General features: G+C 42.6%; 4 protein-coding genes and 1 long non-coding RNA gene across 8 annotated transcripts; 3 read left to right on the forward strand and 2 right to left on the reverse strand.

Annotated features, from left to right (window-relative positions):
* The first annotated feature begins 107 nt into the window (after nt 1–107).
* Nucleotides 108–2678, forward strand: LOC119019851 (vesicle-associated membrane protein 8-like). Of its 3 annotated transcripts, XM_037098783.1 has the most exons (4): nt 108–136; nt 424–529; nt 1108–1275; nt 1744–2678. In XM_037098783.1, exons 2-4 carry the CDS (start codon nt 527–529, stop codon nt 1930–1932), a joined length of 360 nt encoding a protein of 119 aa, XP_036954678.1. In that variant the 5' UTR covers nt 108–136; nt 424–526; the 3' UTR covers nt 1933–2678. The 3 variants fall into 3 exon arrangements, 1 of the variants encoding a protein (XP_036954678.1); XR_005075169.1 differs by lacking the exons at nt 108–136; nt 424–529; nt 1108–1275 and adding an exon at nt 1399–1521 and having other exon boundaries at nt 1744–1885; XR_005075170.1 differs by lacking the exons at nt 108–136; nt 424–529; nt 1108–1275 and adding an exon at nt 1480–1622 and having other exon boundaries at nt 1744–1883.
* On the reverse strand, nt 589–1470 carry LOC119019853. Its single transcript, XR_005075171.1, has 2 exons — nt 1349–1470; nt 589–1242 (listed from the first exon to the last, which is right to left on the reverse strand). It is a non-coding gene; the product is annotated as an uncharacterized LOC119019853 (long non-coding RNA).
* Nucleotides 2679–7340: 4662 nt separating the features above from the next.
* On the forward strand, nt 7341–12019 carry vamp5 (vesicle-associated membrane protein 5). 2 transcript variants are annotated; one of them, XM_037099040.1, is made up of 3 exons: nt 7341–7679; nt 10014–10166; nt 11237–12019. In XM_037099040.1, the coding sequence occupies exons 1-3, from the start codon at nt 7677–7679 to the stop codon at nt 11393–11395; spliced, it is 315 nt and encodes a 104-aa protein (XP_036954935.1). In that variant the 5' UTR covers nt 7341–7676; the 3' UTR covers nt 11396–12019. The 2 variants fall into 2 exon arrangements, with proteins under 2 accessions (XP_036954935.1, XP_036954936.1); XM_037099041.1 differs by having other exon boundaries at nt 7346–7679; nt 10023–10166.
* Nucleotides 12020–13349: 1330 nt separating this feature from the next.
* On the reverse strand, nt 13350–15777 carry ankrd39 (ankyrin repeat domain 39). The gene is made up of 4 exons (XM_037099039.1): nt 15320–15777; nt 15061–15164; nt 14188–14391; nt 13350–14094 (listed from the first exon to the last, which is right to left on the reverse strand). Exons 1-4 carry the CDS (start codon nt 15411–15413, stop codon nt 13948–13950), a joined length of 549 nt encoding a protein of 182 aa, XP_036954934.1. The 5' UTR covers nt 15414–15777; the 3' UTR covers nt 13350–13947.
* Nucleotides 15778–16252: 475 nt separating this feature from the next.
* On the forward strand, nt 16253–23296 carry kctd9a (potassium channel tetramerization domain containing 9a). Its single transcript, XM_037099114.1, has 12 exons — nt 16253–16413; nt 16735–16856; nt 16952–16995; nt 18106–18202; nt 18585–18643; nt 18764–18892; nt 18998–19065; nt 19672–19767; nt 19856–20005; nt 20424–20529; nt 20610–20743; nt 21373–23296. The coding sequence occupies exons 1-12, from the start codon at nt 16366–16368 to the stop codon at nt 21487–21489; spliced, it is 1170 nt and encodes a 389-aa protein (XP_036955009.1). The 5' UTR covers nt 16253–16365; the 3' UTR covers nt 21490–23296.
* The last annotated feature ends 128 nt before the right edge of the window (nt 23297–23424 follow it).

Consider the following 23424-nt stretch of genomic DNA (forward strand, 5'->3'; position numbering starts at 1 on the left):
CTTTTGTTAAAGTGCCACAAGATGGCGGCAGAGAGGCTTTACCCAGATCAGTCTTAACGTTCAGTTCTCCAACTCAGATCAGTTTATTCACAGTTTCCTAACAAGCAGCTAATCAATAGCAGGAAGTTAAAACACTGTGAGTGTGATAACATCTATTACCTGCCTCTTTATTATGTTTGTACAGAATGCTGCGAGCACCTCAGACACTGAGGATGGACTTCACAGTGAAGAAGAAGACATCTAGTGTATTTATAATGAGGGAGAAGGAGCAGGTGTCATTTTAAGGGCTTTAATGTTTTAGTAATAGAGTAATAAATAGAATTATCATGTATGTGATGTGTTAAACATGTTGAGGGGATCTTTAGATGGGCAGGGTTGTTGAAAGGAGTCTGATGACTACACTGGTTTTGTTACACCTTCCAGGAAAATTGCTTTCCAGGATGTTCAAGTGTACATGTGATGGCAGCTTCAGATGTGTTAGAGTCGTGACAGGTTTGGCACGGACGCAGCAGGAGACGAGACGGACATGGTGAGTTAACAGTCATCTTGTGTTTCTAGGCTTTTATAAAGATTAGAGAGAGACGGATGGAGAGCAAAGGATTGTTGTTGTTTTATTTTGATAGGATGATATTTCAGGTTTAACAAACAGCTCAAACCCTTCAGAGGACACAAGACACTTTATTTGTTATTGTAGACAAACATTAAATTATGTGTATGATAATTCAGAACAGAAGCAACAAAAAAGATTCAGATTTAAAGTAAATGAACAAGATGGATCTGATGAAGCGCCGCACATTTTCACTTGCTTCAGTTCTGCTATAGTTTTTATGTCCTGCAGGGAAGTTTAATCTGTTGCTAACCTATGCACCAAACTTTAAAAGGAAGAAGTAAAATTAAGTACAAATGTAAAAGTAACAAGTAACCACAGCTGTCAGATAAATGTCATGTAATAGAGTAAAAGTATGAAGCAACATTCCAGCACAATAACCCAGAACTTTCCGTCACAGTCTGTAAATTAAATGTTACTCTGAAGTGTAGACGTGCCGCTGGCTGAACCTGACAGTCACTCTTTCATCACTTTAACTTGGTTCTGGTACCCCGGCCCAGGAGCCAGCAGGAGTGGACTCAGAGCCGGCACCACAGAGCAGGATGCAGGAGCTGAACCATCAGATAGATGAAGTCGTGGACACAATGAAGAGGAACGTGATACAAATCTCACAGCGAGGCGATAACCTGGTCAAACTCGAGAACAAGACAGAGAAAATGGAAGAAGGGGTCAGTATCAAAGTGGATTCTTATTCACTTATTCACTCAGAACTGAAATGAACCTGATCTAAACTTTAAGCACGTTTTCATGAAGGCGTTGTTCCAGCTGCGCCTCGTTTGGTGATTAAGCTCATTAACTTTCTGCACAGCTGATGAAGTTCCTGCTTTCTGTCCAACCTGTTGTTCAAGTTTGATTCATTCCGGTAAACTTGACTCTTTCAGTAAAAGCATGTTTTCATCAGGGTTTCATCAGAGGTACTTCCTGCAGAACAACTTCCTGCTAACAGTTTGATTCATCGTAGCAGGAAAACAGGCCACTGATATTAATCATTGTGATGTTCCATTTAACTTTGCAAGTGAGACAACAATCAAGGTTTTAATGGTCGCGTAGTTAGTTAGTTCTCTTCAGGGACATGTTGATGAGTTTGGGGTCTGTTTTCTATGTGTTGCTTCACCAGTTTGTCTCATCGTTCTCAGGCAAAACTGTTCAAAAAGACGTCTCAGACAGTGGCTCGCTCCTACTGGTGGAAGAACGCCAAGCTGATCGTGGTCATCGTGGTGGTCGTCCTCATCGTCGTCCTCATCATCGTCCTGCTGGCCACCGGAGTCATCCCCACCAGCGCCCCCAGGACTCCCATAGCCCCTCTCACCACCGCAACGCCATGAACACACACAAACATACACTTAACGTACATTATATATCACAATGTTAGTTTAAAGTAGATTATAAATCAAACAGGAGCGAGGACAGAACCCTGTGGTTCCCCTCAGTGATTAAAACGCAGATTGATTTGCGACAATTTGGTCTGCAAATGTCAGTAATCCACAAAAAACCCGTATGATTCTAACTGTGGTTCTGTTCTGAGAGCCCACTGGAGGATTAGTGAGCAGCACTGGGTCCAGTTTCTTTAAATAAACATCACGATGATCCAGTTTTCAGACTCCAGCTCGGAGACGGTGTTCCCGCTGCTGTGAAGCTGCTGCGATGGAAAACAAGCGGGACTCTGGGAGGCACAAGACCTTCACACTTTAACATGTGGCTCTGGTTCTTATAATCAATAAACACACGGCCCGGGTCAGCTGGGCCAGGTCAGCTTTCAGGTCCACGTCTGTTCCCACACTTCTTACTCCTCTGGAGGATCAGCTGAGAGAGATCACTGACAGAACCGCTGTGATTCCTGCTGTCGGACCTCAGAGTTACAGATTATAACTAAATATTCAGATTAATTAATGTCACCACCTGCATTCACTCGATCATGATTGGATGACACCTGTCGCCAGGTTTATAAAATGCTTGTTCGATCATTGTCCTCCATTTTGTGTCCTCATAAAGACCTTCAAACCCTCGTTTATTTGGTTTCTTTTATCGTTCTGTATTTTTCTATGTTCTGAATAAATGCTTTTCAATCTGATTCAAGTGTTTTTGTTCCTGCTCCACACACGAGTGCACAATGTTCCTCCTGTGTGTTTATGCTTCTCTACAAGAGTTTGACAATATAAAGACAGTCCTTGAACACACCACTGCCAAGATACTTATTCGACGCAATATTCATGTACTGCTGCAGCAGGTCTCTCCGTGTGTGGAAGGTTTGTTTTGTTTCTGTTCGATTAGCAGAATTTATGAGAGACATGTTCAGTTTTTTAATGTACTTTAATATTTCAGTGCTCCATAAAATAAAAGGTGTTTAGTTTTTCTTCTTTGCTGTTTGTCGAGCTGACACAAGATGGAGACAGAGACACAGACTCTCCTCCTCAGCTCTCCAGGGATTCCCCCTGCAGCTCCTCTGTTCGTTCCTGGTTTCTGTTTTAGTTCAGTCACAGGCGTTAAAGCAATACCAGCACTAAATGCCACAACCACATTTTTGTGTTCACCTCATTGAGAAGGACTTAACCTCGAGAGACACGAAAAACAAAAGTGGGTCACATTAGTTTGAGTACTGTGAAGAATGTGGTGAAAAAAAAGGGGGTATATTACAAATCAGGCCCAGCTGGTGAGGCGAGCTGCCAGAATGCCTTCTTGGTGCGAACATCTGTTGAGGATAGTTGAAACGTTTACCATCTCTTGACTGATTTATCTGTTGTTGGGTTTTTATCAAATATTTCTTCACATTTTTTTTTAAATCTAAGAAATATCCTAACTGCAGCTCCCTCTGAGTGACAATATGGTGAATTATCCCTTTAAATTCATTTTTTTTTTTCCCCCAGTATCTTCAGAGACAAATCACATCAAACATTCCAGACTGCATTCAGACCAAACTGTAACCTGCAGAGGAGCGGCGGTGAGTGAAAAACAGGCTGTTGAACAGGTCGTAACAGGCTCACCTCGCTGTCGACTCAACAGCAGTGAACCTCTTTGTGTCCTGTTGCATTCAATGTGCTGTTGTGTCAACAAGTGGTGACTAAAATATTAATGTTTTACATCCCCGTGACAAAAGTCCTGATGGGTTTTTGGAACAACAGCCTCTTAGAAAAACACAAACAAGAATCCAGTGAAAGCTCATTTGTTAGTGATGGGAAGTGAGCCTGGACTCAGACGGCTGCAGTCATGCGGATGTGAGCCTGCCGTCCATGGACGAGTTGTTGGACGACGAAGTGGAGCGAGGCTGGTCCAGCATGGTCAATGTGCTCTTTGTTTCCGAGCTGCTTTTCCCAGAAGAAGGCTTTTGTGTTGAGCTCTGACCTGACAAAGTCTCATGTGCTGCCTCTGTCACAAAATGACAAATACTCCATGATGACATGCAGATGTGTAACAGGGAGTTATGAGCACTTTGATGATGCAACAGTGAGATGAATGTGAATCTAAAGTAACAGCTGATGAAGGTCAACACTCACTTATCTTATACTATAGTATAGTATGGTATAATATAATATACTGTACTATATTAAATAACATAATATAGTATACTATACTATAATTATATTATTTAGTATGTACACTAGACTATACTATATGATACTATACGATACTATTCTATTCTATGCTATACTGACTATACTTATACTATACTTTAATATGTTATACTATCCTAAACAATTCTATTCTGTACAACACTTTGCTTTACTAATAGTTTCCTAATTAACACTATAGTAACAAAATACTTTACTATCTTATCCTATACTTTACTGTACTTTGCTATGCTATGCTATACTTTCTATACTCCAGTCTACTACACTAAAACTAATACTATCCAATACATAACCAACATTATACTATACTATGATATACTCTCCTATACTATACTATGTTATATTTTGTTATGCTATGCTATGCTATGCTATGCTATGCTATGCTAGGCTATACTTTTCTACGCTATGTTATACTATGACATGCTATGCTATGCTAAATTATACTTTGCTATGTTACACTATACTATGCTATGCTTTGCTGTGCTATGCTTTGCTATGCTATACTATACTTTACAATACTATACTGTATTATACTATGCTATGCCATACTATATTGGATAATTTACTAAGGCATTAAACGATCCTCATGTTACAGCAGTATCAGCAGTTCTAGTCATAATGGTTGTAGAAGTAATAAAAGCAGTGTAAGTGTAATGTGAGTGTGATAAATGATGATGTGTCTTTTTCTGACTTCAGTGAATATGTCATCACTCCAAACTCCCTGATTTTGATACGGCGTCTGTAATCCAAGCTTTGGCTCAGACAGAAACACATGTTGCAGGAAACAGAAGCAGTTAAAGGACCGGGCTCCTTCCTGCTTCCCTTCGATAACAGCACATTATCAGGAGTGTTAAATGTGTTTTTTTAGACAAGTGTGTTTACTCAAGGTTCATTTCGCCTTAGTGGAGCACCACCCTGCTCTTCAACCTTCACCATGAAAGAGCGATATCACCAAACTTCACACAATTAGTGAGTGAATAATATTTACTTTTAATAATACAGGTCGAATAAAAACAGTTGAGAGGAAAATCCACTTTACACATCCAATCACACGCTGTCACCACAGCACTTACATGTCACATAATCTAGTTTTGGATTGGGTTTCATATCCCCGCTGGGCTCACCCCATTCGCTGCCCAGCATCCCAGTGCTCCCAATGGGGTGAAGTTTAACCTCAAAACAACATATGTGGCTAAAACAGTAGAGAGTGGGGGGCAAAGAACATGATTCAAAATCTCCCAAGGACGAGTGAGAATTGATTAGTTTAGAGCAACTAGAGTTTAAAACGCTCATATCCACTTATTCATACTCTGGGGATTTTACTTTTTAAAATGAGAATTCACATTAAGAATTTAAAAAAATAACCCTTTGTAGTGTAAGGAGGTAATTTGTGAATTACTTCCTGTTTCTAGTTTTTATTCACTTTCAAACCTCTCAGCTCTGCATCCCTGATTTTCCCACATCCTCTTTTTTTTGTGCGTGCGTGTGCAACTTTGGATACAGATTCAAGTGAACGCAGCACATCAGTGTGCCAACTGATGTTCTGAATCAATCATGCAGCTACTATCTAATAATCGTGATGTCTCGGTTATGTTCAGGTCTTTTCCTAATCAGAGGCGGTTAATGGGTTCTGTCGGATGGTGTTGGGTTTGGCATGAAAGTGCCACCGAATGAATCGAAACACTGTCGGAAAGAATTTTAATTGCCCCTGCGAGTGACGCAGTTTGAGCCACAATGGAGTTATGTTGTCTGCCTGTCAGCTCCTTATCATAACGCAGCACTCATGATTAAGTCTGCACTGCCGTTCAGTCAAAGTAACTGACGGCCTGCTGTCCTTCAAAAAGAAACCCACTGGTCTCCGTACCTCATTATGTAGAACTGTATCATGAAGGAGTCTGTGGCAAGACAAGGACGCCATTGTTCTGTTTTCAATTAAAGTAAACCACAGTTACAGGATAGGCCTGCGATACAGACATAAAGAATAAAGATTATATGACAGAATTCTGTTGCAGGACAATAAGGTCATTTCACTTTTTAGTGCCACAGACTCACTGTCAGTCCCAGTGAGGATATTATGTGACTATTACACATGTTTCTCACAAGGGTGGACCAGCAGCCACCTTCTTATAATCTCAAGCAGGGAACACCCATCAGTGACCGAACGGCACACATTGCTCTGACTAGAAATGGACCGGTTGAGTGCTCGGGTAGAGCGCAGAGAGAGGATGAGTCCGGAAGTACTTCCAGACTGTCACCATCAGCATAAAGACATCAGGATGTTTGTGATGCGCCTGTTGAGCAGCTCCTTCCACTTTCCCTGCTGGATGAAGGAGATAAGGAAATGTTCACTGGAGGGTCTGAGTGCTGCTGCGTTCAGGGGCCCCTGATAATTTTAACACATATTTTTTTATGATTAAAATATGACACTTAGAACCTAAATTATTATTATTATTATTTTGAGGTTAGTAAGACACTATTTTGAAATAAGTCATTACGTTGATGTACGTTATCGTCTCAGTCAATACAAACATCAGGATAAGTGTTCACAGGGACGTCATGAGAGTTCAAGGGGAAGTTATAGATGTTTATAGGGACGTTATAGATGTTCGTATGGACATCATGAGAGTTCACAGGAACTTTACAGGAGTTCATAGATTTTAAAGATGTTTAAAGAAAATTAAAGGAGTTCATATATACGTTATAGGTGTTTATAGTGGCATTAAAGGTGTTTTTACGGACATTATAGGTGTTTAAGGGGACATTATAGGTGTTCATAGTGCTGTGAAAGGTGTTCACATGGACGTTAAAGGTGTTTATAGTGATGTTAAAGGTGTTTATGGTGACGTTAGGTGTTCACAGGTACGTTATAGGTGTTTATGATGACATTATGTGTGTCTATAGTGACGTTATAGGTGTTCACGGTTCATGGGGACGTTATAGGTGCTCATAGGTATTTTATAGGTGTTCATAGAGACATTAAAGGTGTTCATAGGGACGTTACAGGTGTCCTCTGGGACGGTATAGGTGTTATTTGGGATGTTAACGGTGTTCACGATGTCACGTTGCAAACGGACGTTGTAGGCGTTCACTGTGACGTCAGAAGAGGTCACGGGGAAATGTGCGGACTTTCTGTGAGCCTACACTGTGGTCACGTGCTCACCTTTTTGTAATTGAGAGGTTTCCGGGAATCCCTTGAACGCCTCGCTCGCTCAGAGAGCTCTGTGGATCCAACAGAGAGGGCAGAACCGCTCCAGAGAAGTGAAAGTGACAGGACCGTTCACAGCCGAGCTCACACACTCACACACTCACACACGCAGACACACACACACACACACACAGACAGACACGACGGAACCGCAGAAGTTTGCGGTGGTTTTGTCGCAGCTGTAGCACCGTGGAGCTGCTCTGCTGTGTTTCCTGTTTCTAAAGTTCACTGGAGTCGCTCTATAAATGCATTGGATCCGGTGACAGCCTCGACACGAACAGCACCAGACGACACAGACATGGTGAGTCAATATCAAAGTCCTCCGAACAGATCGATAAGATCAGAGTTACAGAGAGTCTGTGAGGAGCTTGACACTGCGGGGTAAAGTCCCATCTGAAGACTTCTCTGCACCAAGTTTAACATACCAAGTCTGTTTTTATTTAGTTTACAACGAGCTGCTCAGGTGTCAGGAGGAAATACAGCGAGACGACTCTCATATACATGATATAAACTTGTGTAGTTATATTCTAAAACAGAAGCACAAACACAGATAAGTGTTGGAATAGAATGTGTCTAATCATTAGTTATAAGTGTAGTTATTAGTTTGAGATAAGTAAGTTATTATTATGGAATTAATAAGTCGTTACTGTGGGATATGTCAGTGTTTTGGGGATAAGTCATGTGATCATCAAATAAATCATAGAACTGATCAACTTTTGCAGAAGTGTTAGTATGAATATTAATTGTAATATTGTAATAAAATGTTGAGGTTTAAATGTGAGAGCAGCAGGTTAGAGGTGAGAGATGTGTGGAAATAAATTAATAACATAATAATACAAAAAAAAAACCTTAATAAACATAAATATGACAGATGAGCTCTTCTGGCTGCTCTCTGCTCAAGTTTATTCCATTAAGTCACGAATCAAGAATTCATACTTGGCGCTGGACTGCAGCCGACAGCCCTTCGTGCACTTCTTGAACATGAATAAACTCTGTGTGGCGTTTTTTAATTTAAGTATTAAGAGGAAACAGCAGAGTAACACTCGACGCTGAGAGCACCACGCTGCTACATGTGGGTGGGGTTTCCCTGGATGTGCCAGGTACATTAATGCGGGCAGGAGGGAGGGAGGGAGGGAAGGAAGGAAGGAAGCAAGGAGGGGAACTGGAATGGGCAGCATTTCCTGTGTTGAGATGTCGCAGTCGGCTGAATTTTCAACACAGACTATTGTTCACCTACATTTGGCTGGTCCAAAGTGAGAGAACTGGACTCGCAGGGCATCAATAAGTCTGCTCTCCTCAGCCGGCTGAGAGCATGTGTACAGTAAACACGCAGTAACAGGAAGTGACATTGAGTTATAAGATGGAGATACTGAGCGCGACCTTGTTTTGTTCTGTCTGTTGGTTTTCTGTGTCTTGACGACTTCTGAGATGGTTCACTTCCTGTCGCGGCTCAGAGAGTGAAGGTGGAGATGAGAACCTGTCAGGAGACGGATCGCTCTGAGGTCAAACTGGGCTCTCAGCGTTCTGCTGCAGGGTTCTTGTTTACTGTCCCGGCCCAGCTGAGCAGCCACAGAGACGATGGTGTAAACAGCTGCTGCTGGAAAACTTTCTGCATGAAGTGGAAAAACCTGTTTTTAGGACTTCCAAGTAGTTCCTGTTTTCTACGTCAGAGTGAAGTTTCAGTGCTTCGGCCGACTTGAACATGTCAGTAGGATGACTTGTTCTGCTGATACCTGCTCGCAGGACGGTTGTGTTTATAAAACAGTCTCGAACTGTATCAGACAGACACAGTTTGAGCTTTTCTGTCCAGGCAACAAGATCTTTAGAGATATTCTGACAATGGGTCGACTATTATTCTGATGTGATTATTTAAAATCAAGGAGACTGAAAACTGGTATATGAACTGATAAATAAAAACTCCATGAACCCAGTTTTTGAGGCAGGCCTGAGCTGAGATGTTTGTTTTGTTGTCAGACATGATGAAACTCCCTCCAGAGCCTCAGGCGACATCCACGGTGGCGTAGTGGTTAGCGTTCACGTTGATCCTCGAGTCAGCTCCCCTGACCGACAGCGCTGGCTGAGATCTGGAATTGGTCTCCGGGCACGAACGCGACGCCCACTTCTCCCTCGAGATGCAGAGTACCAGTTTCACAATGTTGCATGATGTGTTTGAATAAACAGCAAGTTCACTCTCTCAGAAGGATTCACTGCGTATAGCAGTGGCATTAAATAGGTGGAATTGTGCAGAAAAATCTTCTCAAGCTCAAGAAGAATAAAATATTGCAGCTACTTTAAATCTTTTCCAAAGCAGCCTACAGTCAGTGCATTTGAAGTGCCGTAACCATAATCCTCTGATCAGATATTCAACAGGTCCTACTCTGAAAAATGAGCGTGGTAACTACCTGTGCTCACCCAAAACAAAAAAATGTGTCACTTCCTGTCTCTCTGGATATTTTCCCGAGATATTCCCGAGAAACAAACAGCCGGCACTGGGAGTTTACCACCAGGTTGTCTTTCTTTCTCTAAAGGAAAATTCAAACAATGTGAATATACAAATTCCTGTGAATAATAAAAAAAAAATCCCCAATGACTGGATTTACCCACATCGTGTCTCACTATATTGTTCTGTGTGTTGACTGGACAGGAGAATGGGAAGAGCCGCCTGCAGCAGGCCCAGGAGGACGTGGAGGAGGTGACGATCATCATGGTGGACAACCTGAACAAGGCCGAAGAGAGATCCGGCAAACTGGACGACTTGGAGGACCGAGCAGACGAGCTGCTGGAAAAGGTAACGAACGCTCGCTCTGTGTGGAAGTTTCTGGTGAAAGACCGGGAAGCAAACAGCACACGGACTCTCTTTTCCACAGGCGTCTGGGGATTAAAGCGAGGAAATGTCATATTGATGTCTATAAATACACCTTAGGTGGAGCTGGAGAGAAAAACAAATGTACAATTTACATCCTGATTGTGTTTTATGGTGCTATTTTTAGAGAGGTATTTCCTATTGTTTTCCTAAGATGAATGAAAGGAGCTGGTCTCCCTGGGTACGACAGAGTGAGTCCAGGACGTGCCACGAGGCAAATGTCCGTCCGGGGGTCAACAAGTGGGTCACATCGTTCCCACATTTCCCCCCCGTCTGCCCGTGTTACATCACACAGTTCTCAGAGAGGCGAAGGAGCAAAAAACAGGCGGACGACAAGAAGAAGAAGTGTTTATAGTGAAGTGTTTACAGTGTAGTGTGGTAAGAAGCTTCGAGGTGATGTTGAGTTTAGATTTTGCAATGAGTCGGAATCCTTTTCGGAAGCAGAACCAAATTTCCTGGTTAGATGTCACGACGCAGCACTGTATCGTCTCTACAGCAGCAAGTCTGGACCAGCTAACGTTAACTTCCCAACATCCCCCAAAACATCTGGTCTACTTCAACCGTATGTTAAATATTACAGCCTCATTAGACGACGGATGGGACGGAGACGTCAGTGGAGAAACTGGCTACAAACTGGAGAAGCTTAGTATCATGTAGTGCTGAACAGCTGATCATCTCTGACGGAGATGTGTTTTTCAGCTAGTGTCGTAAATCTGTCACAAAACATTTGGTTTCATTGCTGAAGTCTGTAAAAACACTTTGTGTCCTGCTCACGACGAGCTTTTGGTAGCTTTTGACATTTAAAACATGTTTTACAAGATCAGCTCGTGGACCACAGGCGGGGGAGGTTCTTGTGGACCACTTTGAGAAAGTCTGCTTGGAAGTGTCGCAGCAGTTTGGCTGATGAATCTGTCCGTCTGGGATTTTGACTGTCAAACACTCAAACACAACAACACAGAGTCACATCTCGTCTTTCTCTGTGTTTTCTCCTCCAGAGTAAATCATTTGAAAAAACGGCCAACCAGGTGAAGCAGAAGAAGAGATGGGAGCACAATAAGATGAAGGTGGTGTTCATCGGCGTCGGCGTGGCGGCTGCAGTCATCATCATTATACTTATAATCGTCGCCATCGTCAACAGCAGCGGAGGAGCGTAGCTCCTCGTCCTGATGGAAGGAGAAAAGACATCTGAGAGACACGAAGTGGACGAGGACGAACGATCCAGAAGAAGAAGAAGAGTGCAAAGCTGCTGTCTCTCCTGATCTGCTCAGGCTGTGGTCTTTCTGTGTTTTAGGGATATTTATGGGCCTTCTGGTCTCACTCTTCATTAGTCTTCAGTTGATATGGTACCGTTGATCGCTCAGCTGCTTCACTGCGTTTTTTTGTTTTCTTCTCAAAGGTCATGTCTCCGTCCGGCCTGCGTCAGGACGACACACAACTCTTCATGATGATTAGATGTAAATAAAAAAAAACTATTAATTAATAATTTTAACTAAAACGTCATTAGGCTGCTGCTTTTGTACTATTCGCTTGTACACAGTGGTTCACGTTCAAGAGCAGCACTCAGAGAAAAAAAGCCATCACTGAACTCACGAGAATTAATGTCACTTCAGTTTTGGGTGAGAGTCAGTGAGGAAACAGAAGAGAAACTGGACAATTGTGCAGCTGCATATTGCTTCAAATAGGAAAGAATGAACTGATGTAAATGAGAATGTCATGTGCCAAAAGTGAAACTGCCCCAAAAGTTGTGTTTGAATTAAAATGTGTGTGTTTAAAATGGCCTCTGTATCACCACATGTCTGTACGTCTCTATAAGTTGTGCAAAGAAAAACAGTCGTTTGTTTTGAACTGATCATATTTTGATCATGTTTTACTTGAACAACCAGTCTGAAGATCAGATCCAACACACCAACACATGATACAATCACACGCAGAAGAGTTTTCATTTCATCTACATGGAACCTGAATATTGTCAGTGATCCTTTAGAGGCACAGAGACAGTTCGAGTCTGGAGCTGTGGGCAGTAGATGAACATATTCATATTTAATTGCAGTTAATCTGCTGTTAATGTAAAGAATATTACAGAAAAGTGACCCCTGCTGGCCACAATTATACTTTACATCTGCAGAGGAAAACGTTTAACCAGACATCAGTTTACTTCAGTCAACCGTGGACTCTTAATATCTATTAAAATGCTTAATGACAGTTTGTGAAAGCCTTTAAAATCAGTCTCATTGTGTTGGACTTTCTAGATTTTTTAATTTAGAGTGAATTTTAACCTTCTCTGTATTGATTACTGTGGATTCAGATCAGCTGTGTGCAGACCGGCTCCAGATTAGTGAGTGGAAGCAGCTTCGTTTGTTCCCCTCTCAGCCAATCAGGGTGTGACGACGCCCTTTTTGTGAAAGCTTAAGAGAGGCGGGGACCGACACTCGGGTCAGACTGGTTCTGATTCTGTCCTTGACTCACTGCAGACGTCATCCTAACAGACTGTCAGCCAGAAACTCTGATCTCCTGATCCTGGTAGCTGAGGGAGGTTGTGTGTGTTAAACTAGTCGAGCTGCATCAGTGTCGTGCTGATGTACCAGTGTGTTGCTCACGTTTTGAACAGCCTGCAGGTTTTCTTTTAACCTTATTTTAACTGGACCTCTTGAAGCCCGAGCTCCTCTACACACATTCAGTTGTCCCATTTTATCTCATTGTGGACTTGAGAGGTTGTCAAAGCAGATTGTTAAATGTGACGGTCGAGCCTTTGGAGCATTTCCTGGTTGCGTCACCAGATGTTTTACCCTTACGTCACGATTTCTGTCGTCCAGGCCCACTAAAGTGATGATCTACACCACGCAATGTCGCCATTTTCTCTCTTTCTTTATTCTTTTTCGGCCGCGCAAAGAATTTTGGGATATGTGAGGCCATGGAGGATGGTAGTGGTGCATCTGGAGGAGCCTTCGCGTGGCGTTGTGACATAATTGGCCTTCAAATGCTCCTCTGAAGGATGCAGAGCCTGAACTGAGACACGGCAACAGTTTTTGTTTATATCTTCATGTGGGTTGGAGCTGGTCTCAGGCAGGGTGTAGTAACCACAGAAGAAGAAAAAGTGTCTTTCAGCTGTAAAAACAGAGACTGTAATGCTTCCATCACCCCCCGAATCACATCCTCATGATTTTCATTGTAATTTTTTTTTCCAAATGAAAGTTATGATACAAAAAATATAATTCCTGTTGGTCTTAGAAGTTTTTAGAAAATGTATTATTGGGTGAATATATTAAGGGCCAGTGCACCTAGTAGTAGTCTGTAGGTAGTTTGGAGCCCTGTGAATTAACAGTGCAGCCATCAATCATCTGCTCGCACCTGAAATTTGCACTGAAGAACTTTTTAAAACATGTCTGATGATACAAATGCACCTTTAAACTCATTTAATCTGTTACACATCGTACGTAACGGAATACAATAGCATAAAGATGACTTTGGTGTCCATCCATGTCGAAGCTGTAACAGCTTCACTGATGCTTCTCTCTCCAACAGTTTGCCTGTTTAGTTTTCCAACAGTGTGCTGAGAGAATCGAAAGAGGTCAATGTGTGTGAGCTGCCAGCTGATTCACATGGTCAGCTGGCAAAAACACATCCAGCTTTTCAGACAACAGCTCCCCCTGCTGCCACAGGTTCAGAAAGCCCTGACAGGATGACGTCACATCGAAAGTGTCTCTCTTCACCGAGGTGGTTTTAGGAGCTCCTGCAGATCCCCCTGCGGTGCCAGCTGGTGGGGCAGCTGCAGCCTGTTGTTCAGCTGGCTGCAGAGAGCTGGACATTTCTCCAGGAGCAGCTGACACACCTCCTCATGACCTCGTTCTGCAGCCTGCTCGATTTAACACAGCAACACACCCATGTAAATGATTAGCAGAGTGTCTCTGTGGAGGGTTTGATCATCTTATTGCTGGCAGCTCTGTACCTTATGTAAAGGGGATGAACCGTCGTCGTCACAGAGCGTCGGGTCTGCTCTGTGCTGCAGCAGGAGGCGAACCACGTTCAGATGACCACAGTAAGCAGAGCGATGGAGCGGTGTGGCTCCGCCTGGCGTCTGGGGAGACGCACAAGCGCCGCTCTCAAGAAGAACCCGGCACACGGCCAGATGACCTCCGCGACTTGCATAGTGCTGAGACAAAACACACACACGACACACGACACAGACAGAGGACAGCAAAGACAAGAGACAGGCCGTGTTTAAATGACATGAATGTAACGTTCACTCCTATAGGAACAGTTCATCCCAAAATTAAAGTCCAGTCATCCTGATCCTAACCCTCAGGGAAAGTTTTGTAGTCTGCAAAACATTTCTGGAGCAAAAACCATAAAATGTCTCCTTACAAAAATGATTTCAAGCATTATTTCCATCCACAAACACAAAGTCAAGGTTGTGCACCCCGACACTTTTATCTTAGCAACTACAGTGAAGATTTCAGCTTAACAAAGAGTGTAAATAAGGTAATTACACATCAGTTTGGAATCTCTGGGCCTCTGGAGACTTCAGCTCTTTAGAAGAATGCTGTAAATGTTTTTCTGTGAAGCACCAGAAATGTTCTGTGGACAACGAGACTTTATCAGCACGAGGGGAAGAAATGATGAGTGGATTTTAAACTTCTCCTTTAGGGTCAAACTGTCATATCAGTTTGCATTGCCATGTGTATATTCAAATTACTTGTACTGTACTTAAAAAAAACATTTTCTCATGCCAGAACTATTTTTAATATTTGCAAATATTTGTGTTTTGTGACAAGACACTTTGTGATGTATTCGTGTCCATGTCAGTTCCCAGTAAACTCACCAGAGCTGTGTATCCAGCCGAGTCTCTCAGGTTCGGGTCTGTGCCCTTCTGCAGTAAAGATGTGACTCTCTGCAGGTCTCCATCCATCGCAGCAGACCAGATACCTGCACAGATGGATGACACACAGCATCATCACTGGACCACACTGATATGGATCAGTCAAATCAGGTCGGATAACGACAGAAAAAAACATGCACCATTTTGATTCTGGAGGAGAACTATAAGACTCATAGTTTATGTCTGACACATGAGTGCAAACCTCGTTCAAAATCCATCTCAGTCAGTGTCTGGTGAACACTGGGAGAAGCGGCAGGCAGGGAGCAGCACGCACAGCTGTGTCCGTCAGACGACATTATGTTAAATGGAATAAAAAATATAGATCAATTCCAGTTCCAGTTTGATTCAAAACTCGAGCTGAACACTAGTTGTTATGAATAATCATCATTATCATCCGACACTTCCGTGTTTCTTCTTCTTCGGTGGCAAAAAAGAGTAGTCGACAACTTGGCGGTGCATTCACGTACCACCACCAACAGGACTAACTCAGCACACAAGTTAATAAATAAAGTTAATAAGCTGATGAGTCTTTAACCGAATGTTAAATAATAATTCATGTAAAGGCTTAAATGTCTGAAATGGACGATTTTTCTCAGCTAAACGACAAAACTTCCGGATGGTTAAACCGTTTTTCGCCAGACCTCTTCATTACGTATGCGGCTATACGTGCTTACGTAGGAACGCTTCGACCAATTGCAGAGCTGCTGTCATGAGGCACCATTCAGGGACTGTCAGATTTATGGATTTTATGTCCCAGATTTGTTTGAGGGAAACGAGCGACAGTATATAACTGTGTGCTCTGAGCGGAACATTATTTATAAAAACTGAAATTAGCCTCTGCTGCAACGTATTATTTAATTTACATAAATATATGATATAAAACCTGCTCATCGCTCTCTTTTTTTTCTTTTTTTTAACATATTATTGCTAACCGTTATTTTCACACATTACTATTAGTACACTTATGTAAATGATACGCTGGTGATAGAAATAATTAAAACTGTAATTGTGTTTGTGACCAAAGGGTTAAGATATCACATTTTAAACATACGCACGTGTGTATGCAAGTCAGCATTAACTGTTTTTTCCTGATTGCCACTGAAGGCGTCTTCTCGTCTCGTGTTGTTGTCTGACGCAGCTAGCTAGCTAACGGTAGCCAGCTGGAATCGATAGACGAGTGTTAGCTAGCTGGCAGGCGTCTCTTATTAGTTACTGTAGCAGAGCACTTCCAACCAAAGCGCCTAAAGAATGAGAAGAGTTACCTTATTTATTAACGGGACGTCTAAAAATGGCAAGGTGGGTAAAAAAAAAAAAGAAAGAAAGAAAAAAGAACAAGAAAAGCTGCTCAGTTTGGGAGCCCGGGCCGCAGAATGACTGGATTTTTCCACTGAACATACGTGTTTGATTAAAGCTAACACTAATCCCCCACTGTAGCTGTTACATTACAACCTTTATTATGTTATTAATAATACTGATGTGATGTAAGTGTCAGACTTTGTGGTATTTTTTACACGTTAGCTGGAATGGGCTCATCAATCATGTATGGTTTCAGACTGCAGTGACCTATTTATGTTTCAGGCTGAATCCACTGATGTGCGGTGTTTCCCTCTCTCTCAGGTTGTAGCAGTGTACGGGACCTTGTCAGATTTATTATCTGTAGCGAGCAATAAGTTAGGAATCAAAGCCTCCTGTTTGTACAACGGGAAGGGTGGCCTCATAGATGACATTGCACTTATAAGGTGAGCTCACAGCACAGTCATGAATGTTGGTGGCTGCTGTCATGAAGCCTGTCCTCTCTCATCCTGTGACCTGTTTGTTTGTGCTGTTTCTGCAGAGATGATGACGTGTTGTATGTGTCAGAGGGAGATCCATTCATTGGTGAGTGATGTCATGCAAAGGAAAGTTTTATTTAATACAGAGCGAGGTCACAAAGTCCTCGACAGGGAAAATCAATCATAACATCGACTCCTGCAGGAATATCAGCCTCTGTCATCGCTGACCGCTGTGGTTTTATCAGGACTAATAGCAGCACTGATTATAAGTTATCGAGGAGATCAATACCTGATATACATTTGCAGTAAAACTTATTATATTAGTGTCAAAATTTAGAATAATCAGTAGGATTGTAACGTAGGTTCAGGACAATATTAGATAACATCGAATATCCTGTTACTTTCTGTCACACTGCTGTGATTTAGTTTTTAATTTTAATCAACTACAGAGTTATTTCTCACCTGGCTGAGGACCAGAGACAGACTTGCCGTTGCACCTGATATTGTTGGCTGTCATGTCATGTTTTTAATTCATTCTTTGCAATAGAGTTTCAGTTTAAAGGTTTTATTTAACACAGCAGTTTTCACAGAGTGAGGTAACAAAGTGCTCATCTAGGAAAATCAATTATAACATCGACTCCTGCAGGAATATCAGCTGCTGTGGTTTTATCAGGACTAATACTGATACTGATATTAGATATTATCGAATATTGCGATATTTTCTGTCACACTGTTAACCACAGTGTTATTTCTTACCTATTGTAATATTGTAGTCTGTCATGTTTGCAGTTCTTTCTTTGCACTAAAGTTTCAGTTTACATGTTTTCATTTAATTCTATTTTTGTTGCATACATGTTGTATGTGTTTCTGTAAAGGGAGAAGTTAAGAAACAAACAACACATCAGCCCCTCATCCTTTATTTATTTCTAGTATTCTTACGACTAATCAACATCAAATACAAACTGTATTGAATATTGTATTAATTATGTATTATAATATGTATGTATCTATCTATCGATGGTTAGACATCGGCCAGGATCTGATTATTTCCAGGGTTAATCAATTAATAGTTGACTTTATACAAAGACGACAAACAAATCTTGATATTTGAGAGGCTCCAAACAGCAAGGACATTTGGACATTTTTGTCTAATATAATGTCTGAAACGGTCAAATCAACTAATTATCATCTTTTTTTTTTTTTTTTTACATCACAGACCCTCAGAATGAAGCCAGGGTTACATCCGATCAGCACGGCGCTCACACCGATTGGCTGACCCTCAATATCGGTGGTCGTCCGTTCACCACCACCAGGTATCTGTGGTCCTGAATGAGTAGTTCAGGGGTTTTTAGGCGGGGTTCTGTTAGATTCTTATCCAGAGTCAGTTCAGTGTTGCGGTGGACCAGCAACCTCCGTGTTCTGTGAGGCAAAATGAGTCCGGTGGATTTGAAGAAAGTGGTATAATGGCTGTCAGGCAGCAGCAAGTGGTGAAAATATAGCAAAATTTAAGCAAAATACATTTCTCTGTCCTCAGAAGTAAATTAGTGCTTGATTGAGACTTCGTACTTCATACAGCCCCACTTAAAATACCTGAAGTATCTTTAATTCTGTTTTTTACACTGTCAGCATAGCACAGAAGAAGTTTTAATTTAATCCATCGTCTTCTTTGCTGAATGTGTCTGTTTTTGTGTTCAGGAGCACTTTGGTCAGCAAAGAGCCGGAGAGTATGCTCGCTCACATGTTCAGAGAGAAAGGTGAGTCGTGGCTGCAGAAACAGCAAACAGTCGGGACGCAGTTCCTCATTCTTTCATGTGAGCCGTCGCTCTGAACGGGGTTTGTTATTAACTCCTCATTAACTTCTGCGTTCGCTTCAGATGTGTGGGGGAACAAGCGGGACGAGCACGGAGCTTACCTGATCGATCGCAGCCCCGAATACTTTGAGCCCATCCTCAACTACCTGAGACACGGCCAGCTCATTATCAATGAAGGCATAAATATACGAGGTGAGGAATCCAAAATAGGATCATCTGCGAAGAAGATTAGTAAATAAAATGTCATCAGCATTTGAAAAAACAAAGATTGGTATCGTTGTCCTGAATGTCTTCCAGGTGTCCTCGAGGAAGCTCGGTTCTTTGGAATTGAGCAGCTGGCTGAACAGCTGGAAGTAGCAATCAAGGTAAGATGATTTGTGGAAGGAAAATAGTTTCACTTCCATCAGTTTTGGTCGCACAAAGCACCCAGGAAGAAATAACTGACTGAAAGCATTATTAATATTGCAAGACTGCAGCTCACCGTGAGGTTGCTGTTGCACATGAGACGTACAAACAGCAACACTGTGGCCTGAACAGCATTTTAGACTTAAAGAGTAAAGATACAGCGGCGATAATAAATGAGAATAAGTGTCACATTTTTATTTAACTGACTTAATAAACAGAGAAGTATACAGCACAGCAGTTTGAACAGTTTTTTACTTATTAATCAGGGAAAGCTCCCAGACTGATGTGCAAACATATGACAGGATTTGACATAAATTCACCGCCTGTAAGCAACAGATGGATTATAAGATCTCTTCCTGAGCCTCACAGATCTCTGGTTGCTCTCCAGTCTGGAAGCAGAACGAGACCGACCTTTTCAAGCGGTCTCAGTCCTGTTGTTCGGGCCACACCAGGGTTTGCTTGACATCTTTCACACCAGCCGTTTTAACTGAACTGAGCAGGATTAAGTGTGAACCGCCCGCAGTAATGTGATCAGTTGCTTGACCAGGTTCTTTCTCTGTGAACAGAACTCACAGCCTCCGGAGGACCACTCTCCCATCTCCCGCAAAGAGTTTGTCCGTTTTCTTCTGGCCACACCCACGAAGTCCGAGCTGCGCTGTCAGGTACGTCTGAGTCACAGTGTTTTCATTCACCGTCATCACCCGACCACATTAAATTAAACTTTTCCTCTCTTTCTCTTTGTGACGTCAGGGTCTTAACTTCAGCGGCGCTGATCTGTCCCGCCTTGATTTGCGTTACATCAACTTCAAGATGGCCAATCTGAGCCGCTGCAACCTGACGCACGCCAACCTGTGCTGCTCTAACCTGGAGCGGGCCGATCTCTCCGGAGCCAACCTGGACGTGAGTCTGAAAAACAGTTTTCTTGTCGTCACTTGAGTGATTCATGTGCACGTACAGTATCAGCAGACTGCACTCGACACGTCTCACAGTGGGGAAGTGAACATTTCCTTCTTCTGTTTATATTGTTTGTGGTGTTTTTGTGTTATTTTCCTTCCTGCTGCTGAACAAAAGACTTTTAGATTTAGTGTGTTTTTTTTTTTTGGTCACTTCGCACCAGCTGCCCCCTCAGTTGTGTGGAGGACGGACCCTTCTGTTCTTAAACATGTGTGCCAATCACACACACCTACACTCACTTTCACTCATTAAAGAAATGAACAGGCAGCCTGTTCTTCCCTGAGTTTAGTAACTTTGCATACTTGTCTTGTAGAGTGTCGCTAGATATCCTCATAACTTGCGATCTTTGCGTTATCTCTCGAAGGGTGCAAACCTACAAGGGGTGAAGATGCTCTGCTCCAACGCCGAGGGAGCTTCTCTCAAAGGATGCAACTTTGAAGACCCGTCTGGACTGAAGGCCAACCTGGAAGGTAAATCCATCACACTCGAAGAAGAGGGAGCGTCACCACTTTGTGTGTGTCATGTTGTAACTAAATGTTTGTGTAATCAGGTGCTAATCTGAAAGGCGTTGACATGGAAGGAAGCCAGATGACGGGCATCAACCTGCGTGTGGCCACTCTGAAAAATGCAAAGCTGAAGAATTGTAACCTGCGGGGAGCCACTTTAGCAGGGACGGATCTGGAGGTGAGTCACGGCTGACGGAGGGGATAATCTGCACCAGACAGTCAACAGTCTATTTTTGACTGAAGCACCATCAAGCTGCACAGAGCAGAGAAGTCAGACACAGGAAGGGCATCAAAATAAAACACCCTGATCGTGTGTCACATCAGATCAGATACTGTTTCTCTTTGTCATCCTGCAGTCTCTTTTCTGTACCTCCATGAAGTAAAATACATTTCCCTCCACTCAGAAGTCAAATAAGAGAATTACAGGAAGTTACAGTGGATGTTTTTGCACCTCAGTGGCTCGTTACGCCAGGCGAAAGTGAAAATATATCCAGTTTTTAACCCTCCTCCCGATCTCGCTGACTCCAGTAGCTGCCTGTTAACACTAACAGAGTCGCTCATTTATCCAAAATCCGGCCTCTGTCCTCCTCTGTGGTCTTTAAGTGCAGTTGACTGCACAGAAAGACACATAGATAGAGACAAAAAACATTCATGTTTTGTGGGGATTGACTCCCTTCTGACGCCTCGAGCGACCATTCGAGGAACTGCAGTTTCTCGGTACTTCTGCTTGAGTGGAACGAAGTGGTAATCAGTTCTCCAGGAACCATTTTAACGGACACGTGTCTGACTGTTTTGTCTCTGCTGCAGAACTGTGACCTGTCCGGCTGCGATCTTCAGGAAGCCAACCTGAGAGGCTCCAACGTGAAAGGAGCCATTTTTGAGGAGATGCTGACGCCGCTGCACATGTCGCAGAGCGTCAGATAACTGACCGCACAGCTGCCGGTCCCGTGTGGACCACAGCTGGCTCCTCCATCCTCCAGCCTCTTCTTCCGTATACTCTCCTACTTTCGATCTCTCTTTACCTGTCTGCAGCGCAGGTAGTCGTATGCACATCCCTGGCATTCCACCTGTATTATGTTAGCTTTAAATACCTTGCACTAGAATCTCTTCAGGGTTGTCTCTCTGTGTGTTCGTACGGTAGGATTGATCCTAAATGTTCCGCTGCGTATACCACCAAAACAAAATAATGTTCCTCGTGTTATGTACATGTGTGACTATACTCCATTTCATGTTTGACATAATTTATATTCACTTTATATTACTTGACATGTTAATGGGAGTCAGATAATCAGACGATCTGTGCGCAGTGAAGTTCAGGCGGCTGAGCTTCGCTGGATGCTGCTGTAGCAGAAGTAGAAAGGTCACTTACAGTAACTGTGTTGTTCTATATTCCTCTTTAAATATGTAATTTAAATTTGCTGGATTCAACGTGTTTATAAAGAAGCAATGCAAGCCAAAGCCATAACGATAGCACAGCCTGAAAGGCTAAAAGTGCTGTTAGTGCACCAATAGAACTATGCGACAGGCTAGTTTTAAACACAGCTTGGGTATGCAATACATGATTTACAGCTGTGACGTTTCCTTTTCCTACTTTTGAATTGTCGTGTACGTCAGAAGCTTTCCTTGTGTTGCGCTCTGTGAATCTACCTCTTTTTTTAATCCGGTGTGTGAGTGATCCACGATTGCATGCGTTGGACTGTGGCACTGCATATTGTGATGTTTATGTGTTGTCATTTTATTATTCTACAGATTTCCATCGTGAGAAAAGAATCCAATGTGGTGGTGATGTGCGTTTAAAGGTGCAACATGTGAGAGATGGCCAGATTTTCAGTTTCAGACAGTCAAAGAACAAACGTGTGAAGAAACAAACGTGTTGACTTTAAAGACGTCTGCTGAAGTTAGCGTGCTAACCAGCTAGCTGCGACCCGTCCTGTCTCCTGAAGCCACTTTGTAGCTCAACAGGTGAGGAGTGACGGCCCCGTAGTTTCAGCTGGGAGACGTTAAAGTGCCGAGTTCCTTCTTAGTCTAAGTCAACAAAATAACGTACAAAATGTCAAGAAAGGAAATGATTTCACACCTGTTTTTCTTACTAAACAGAAGAATACAATCATACACCGTCTGAATTCAAGATTGTCTCAAACGTAGCTCATCTTAAAACAAAGTTAATTTAAACTCAACATTAGAGCCCAACAGATATATCATCCTATCACTGAAACATCTGGATTGTGGCGTATTTGTTGTCCGATGTGCCCTGATATAGAAAAACAAGCCCCGGGTAGTTTGTAATTATAAAACTCTAAGTGAAGTTCAATGTTTTTGTGCACTGATGTCAGAACTTCAGGGTGAAGTTCTCTAAAATCTCCTGCCACGGTTACGTACGTAAATCGTATCCTTGTTACAGGTGATTGAAAAAAAAGAATAGATAACAAAATATTTTTACTCCAAAACAGTCTTTGTTTTTCCACAGTCACCTCGTGGTTTTGTCCAAATAATCAAAACAATCTCTTGCCCTGTGTGTCGAGGGTTTACAGAAGTTAAAATACGTTTGACTTTTCTGCACGAGGCGTGTCGTCGCTCAGCTTTTCCCATCAGTTACATCTGATGCCTGGATTCTCACGCAGCTCCACCGGTGCATCGCGCTGCTTTAATAAAAACATGTTTTTCTGAGCTGTTTTTGAAGCGACCGAGTCTGTTCGACGAGCCACTGCGTGATCAGCTGATGTCGTCTCGCTAACTGAGCTACTGCCAAAGATAGCAGCAGAATGAGGTGAGCAGCAGGTAGCGGTGACGCTGCCCCCCTACAGCTCTGGAGCTTTGACTTCTGGCCATGTCTTTACGGATTACACCTTTAACTCGAAG

The sequence above is a fragment of the Acanthopagrus latus genome, chromosome 5 (assembly GCF_904848185.1).
Source record: "Acanthopagrus latus isolate v.2019 chromosome 5, fAcaLat1.1, whole genome shotgun sequence".
NCBI classification, from domain to species: domain Eukaryota; kingdom Metazoa; phylum Chordata; class Actinopteri; order Spariformes; family Sparidae; genus Acanthopagrus; species Acanthopagrus latus.

Bases quoted from the DNA above. Each gene is read 5' to 3' on its own strand.
- LOC119019851 (XM_037098783.1), top strand. The intron at 1,276-1,743 runs GTCAGTATCAAA...CATCGTTCTCAG, and splicing joins CAGAGAAAATGGAAGAAGGG to GCAAAACTGTTCAAAAAGAC.
- kctd9a (XM_037099114.1), top strand. From the start codon at position 16,366: ATGAGAAGAGTTACCTTATTTATTAACGGGACGTCTAAAAATGGCAAG. The intron at 18,644-18,763 runs GTGAGTCGTGGC...CGTTCGCTTCAG, and splicing joins TCACATGTTCAGAGAGAAAG to ATGTGTGGGGGAACAAGCGG. The intron at 20,744-21,372 runs GTGAGTCACGGC...TCTCTGCTGCAG, and splicing joins TAGCAGGGACGGATCTGGAG to AACTGTGACCTGTCCGGCTG.
- ankrd39 (XM_037099039.1), bottom strand. From the start codon at position 15,413: ATGTCGTCTGACGGACACAGCTGTGCGTGCTGCTCCCTGCCTGCCGCT. The intron at 15,165-15,319 runs GTTTGCACTCAT...CCATCTGTGCAG, and splicing joins TGAGATGGATTTTGAACGAG to GTATCTGGTCTGCTGCGATG. The intron at 14,095-14,187 runs GTACAGAGCTGC...TAAATCGAGCAG, and splicing joins GTTCATCCCCTTTACATAAG to GCTGCAGAACGAGGTCATGA.
- vamp5 (XM_037099040.1), top strand. The intron at 10,167-11,236 runs GTAACGAACGCT...TTTCTCCTCCAG, and splicing joins CAGACGAGCTGCTGGAAAAG to AGTAAATCATTTGAAAAAAC.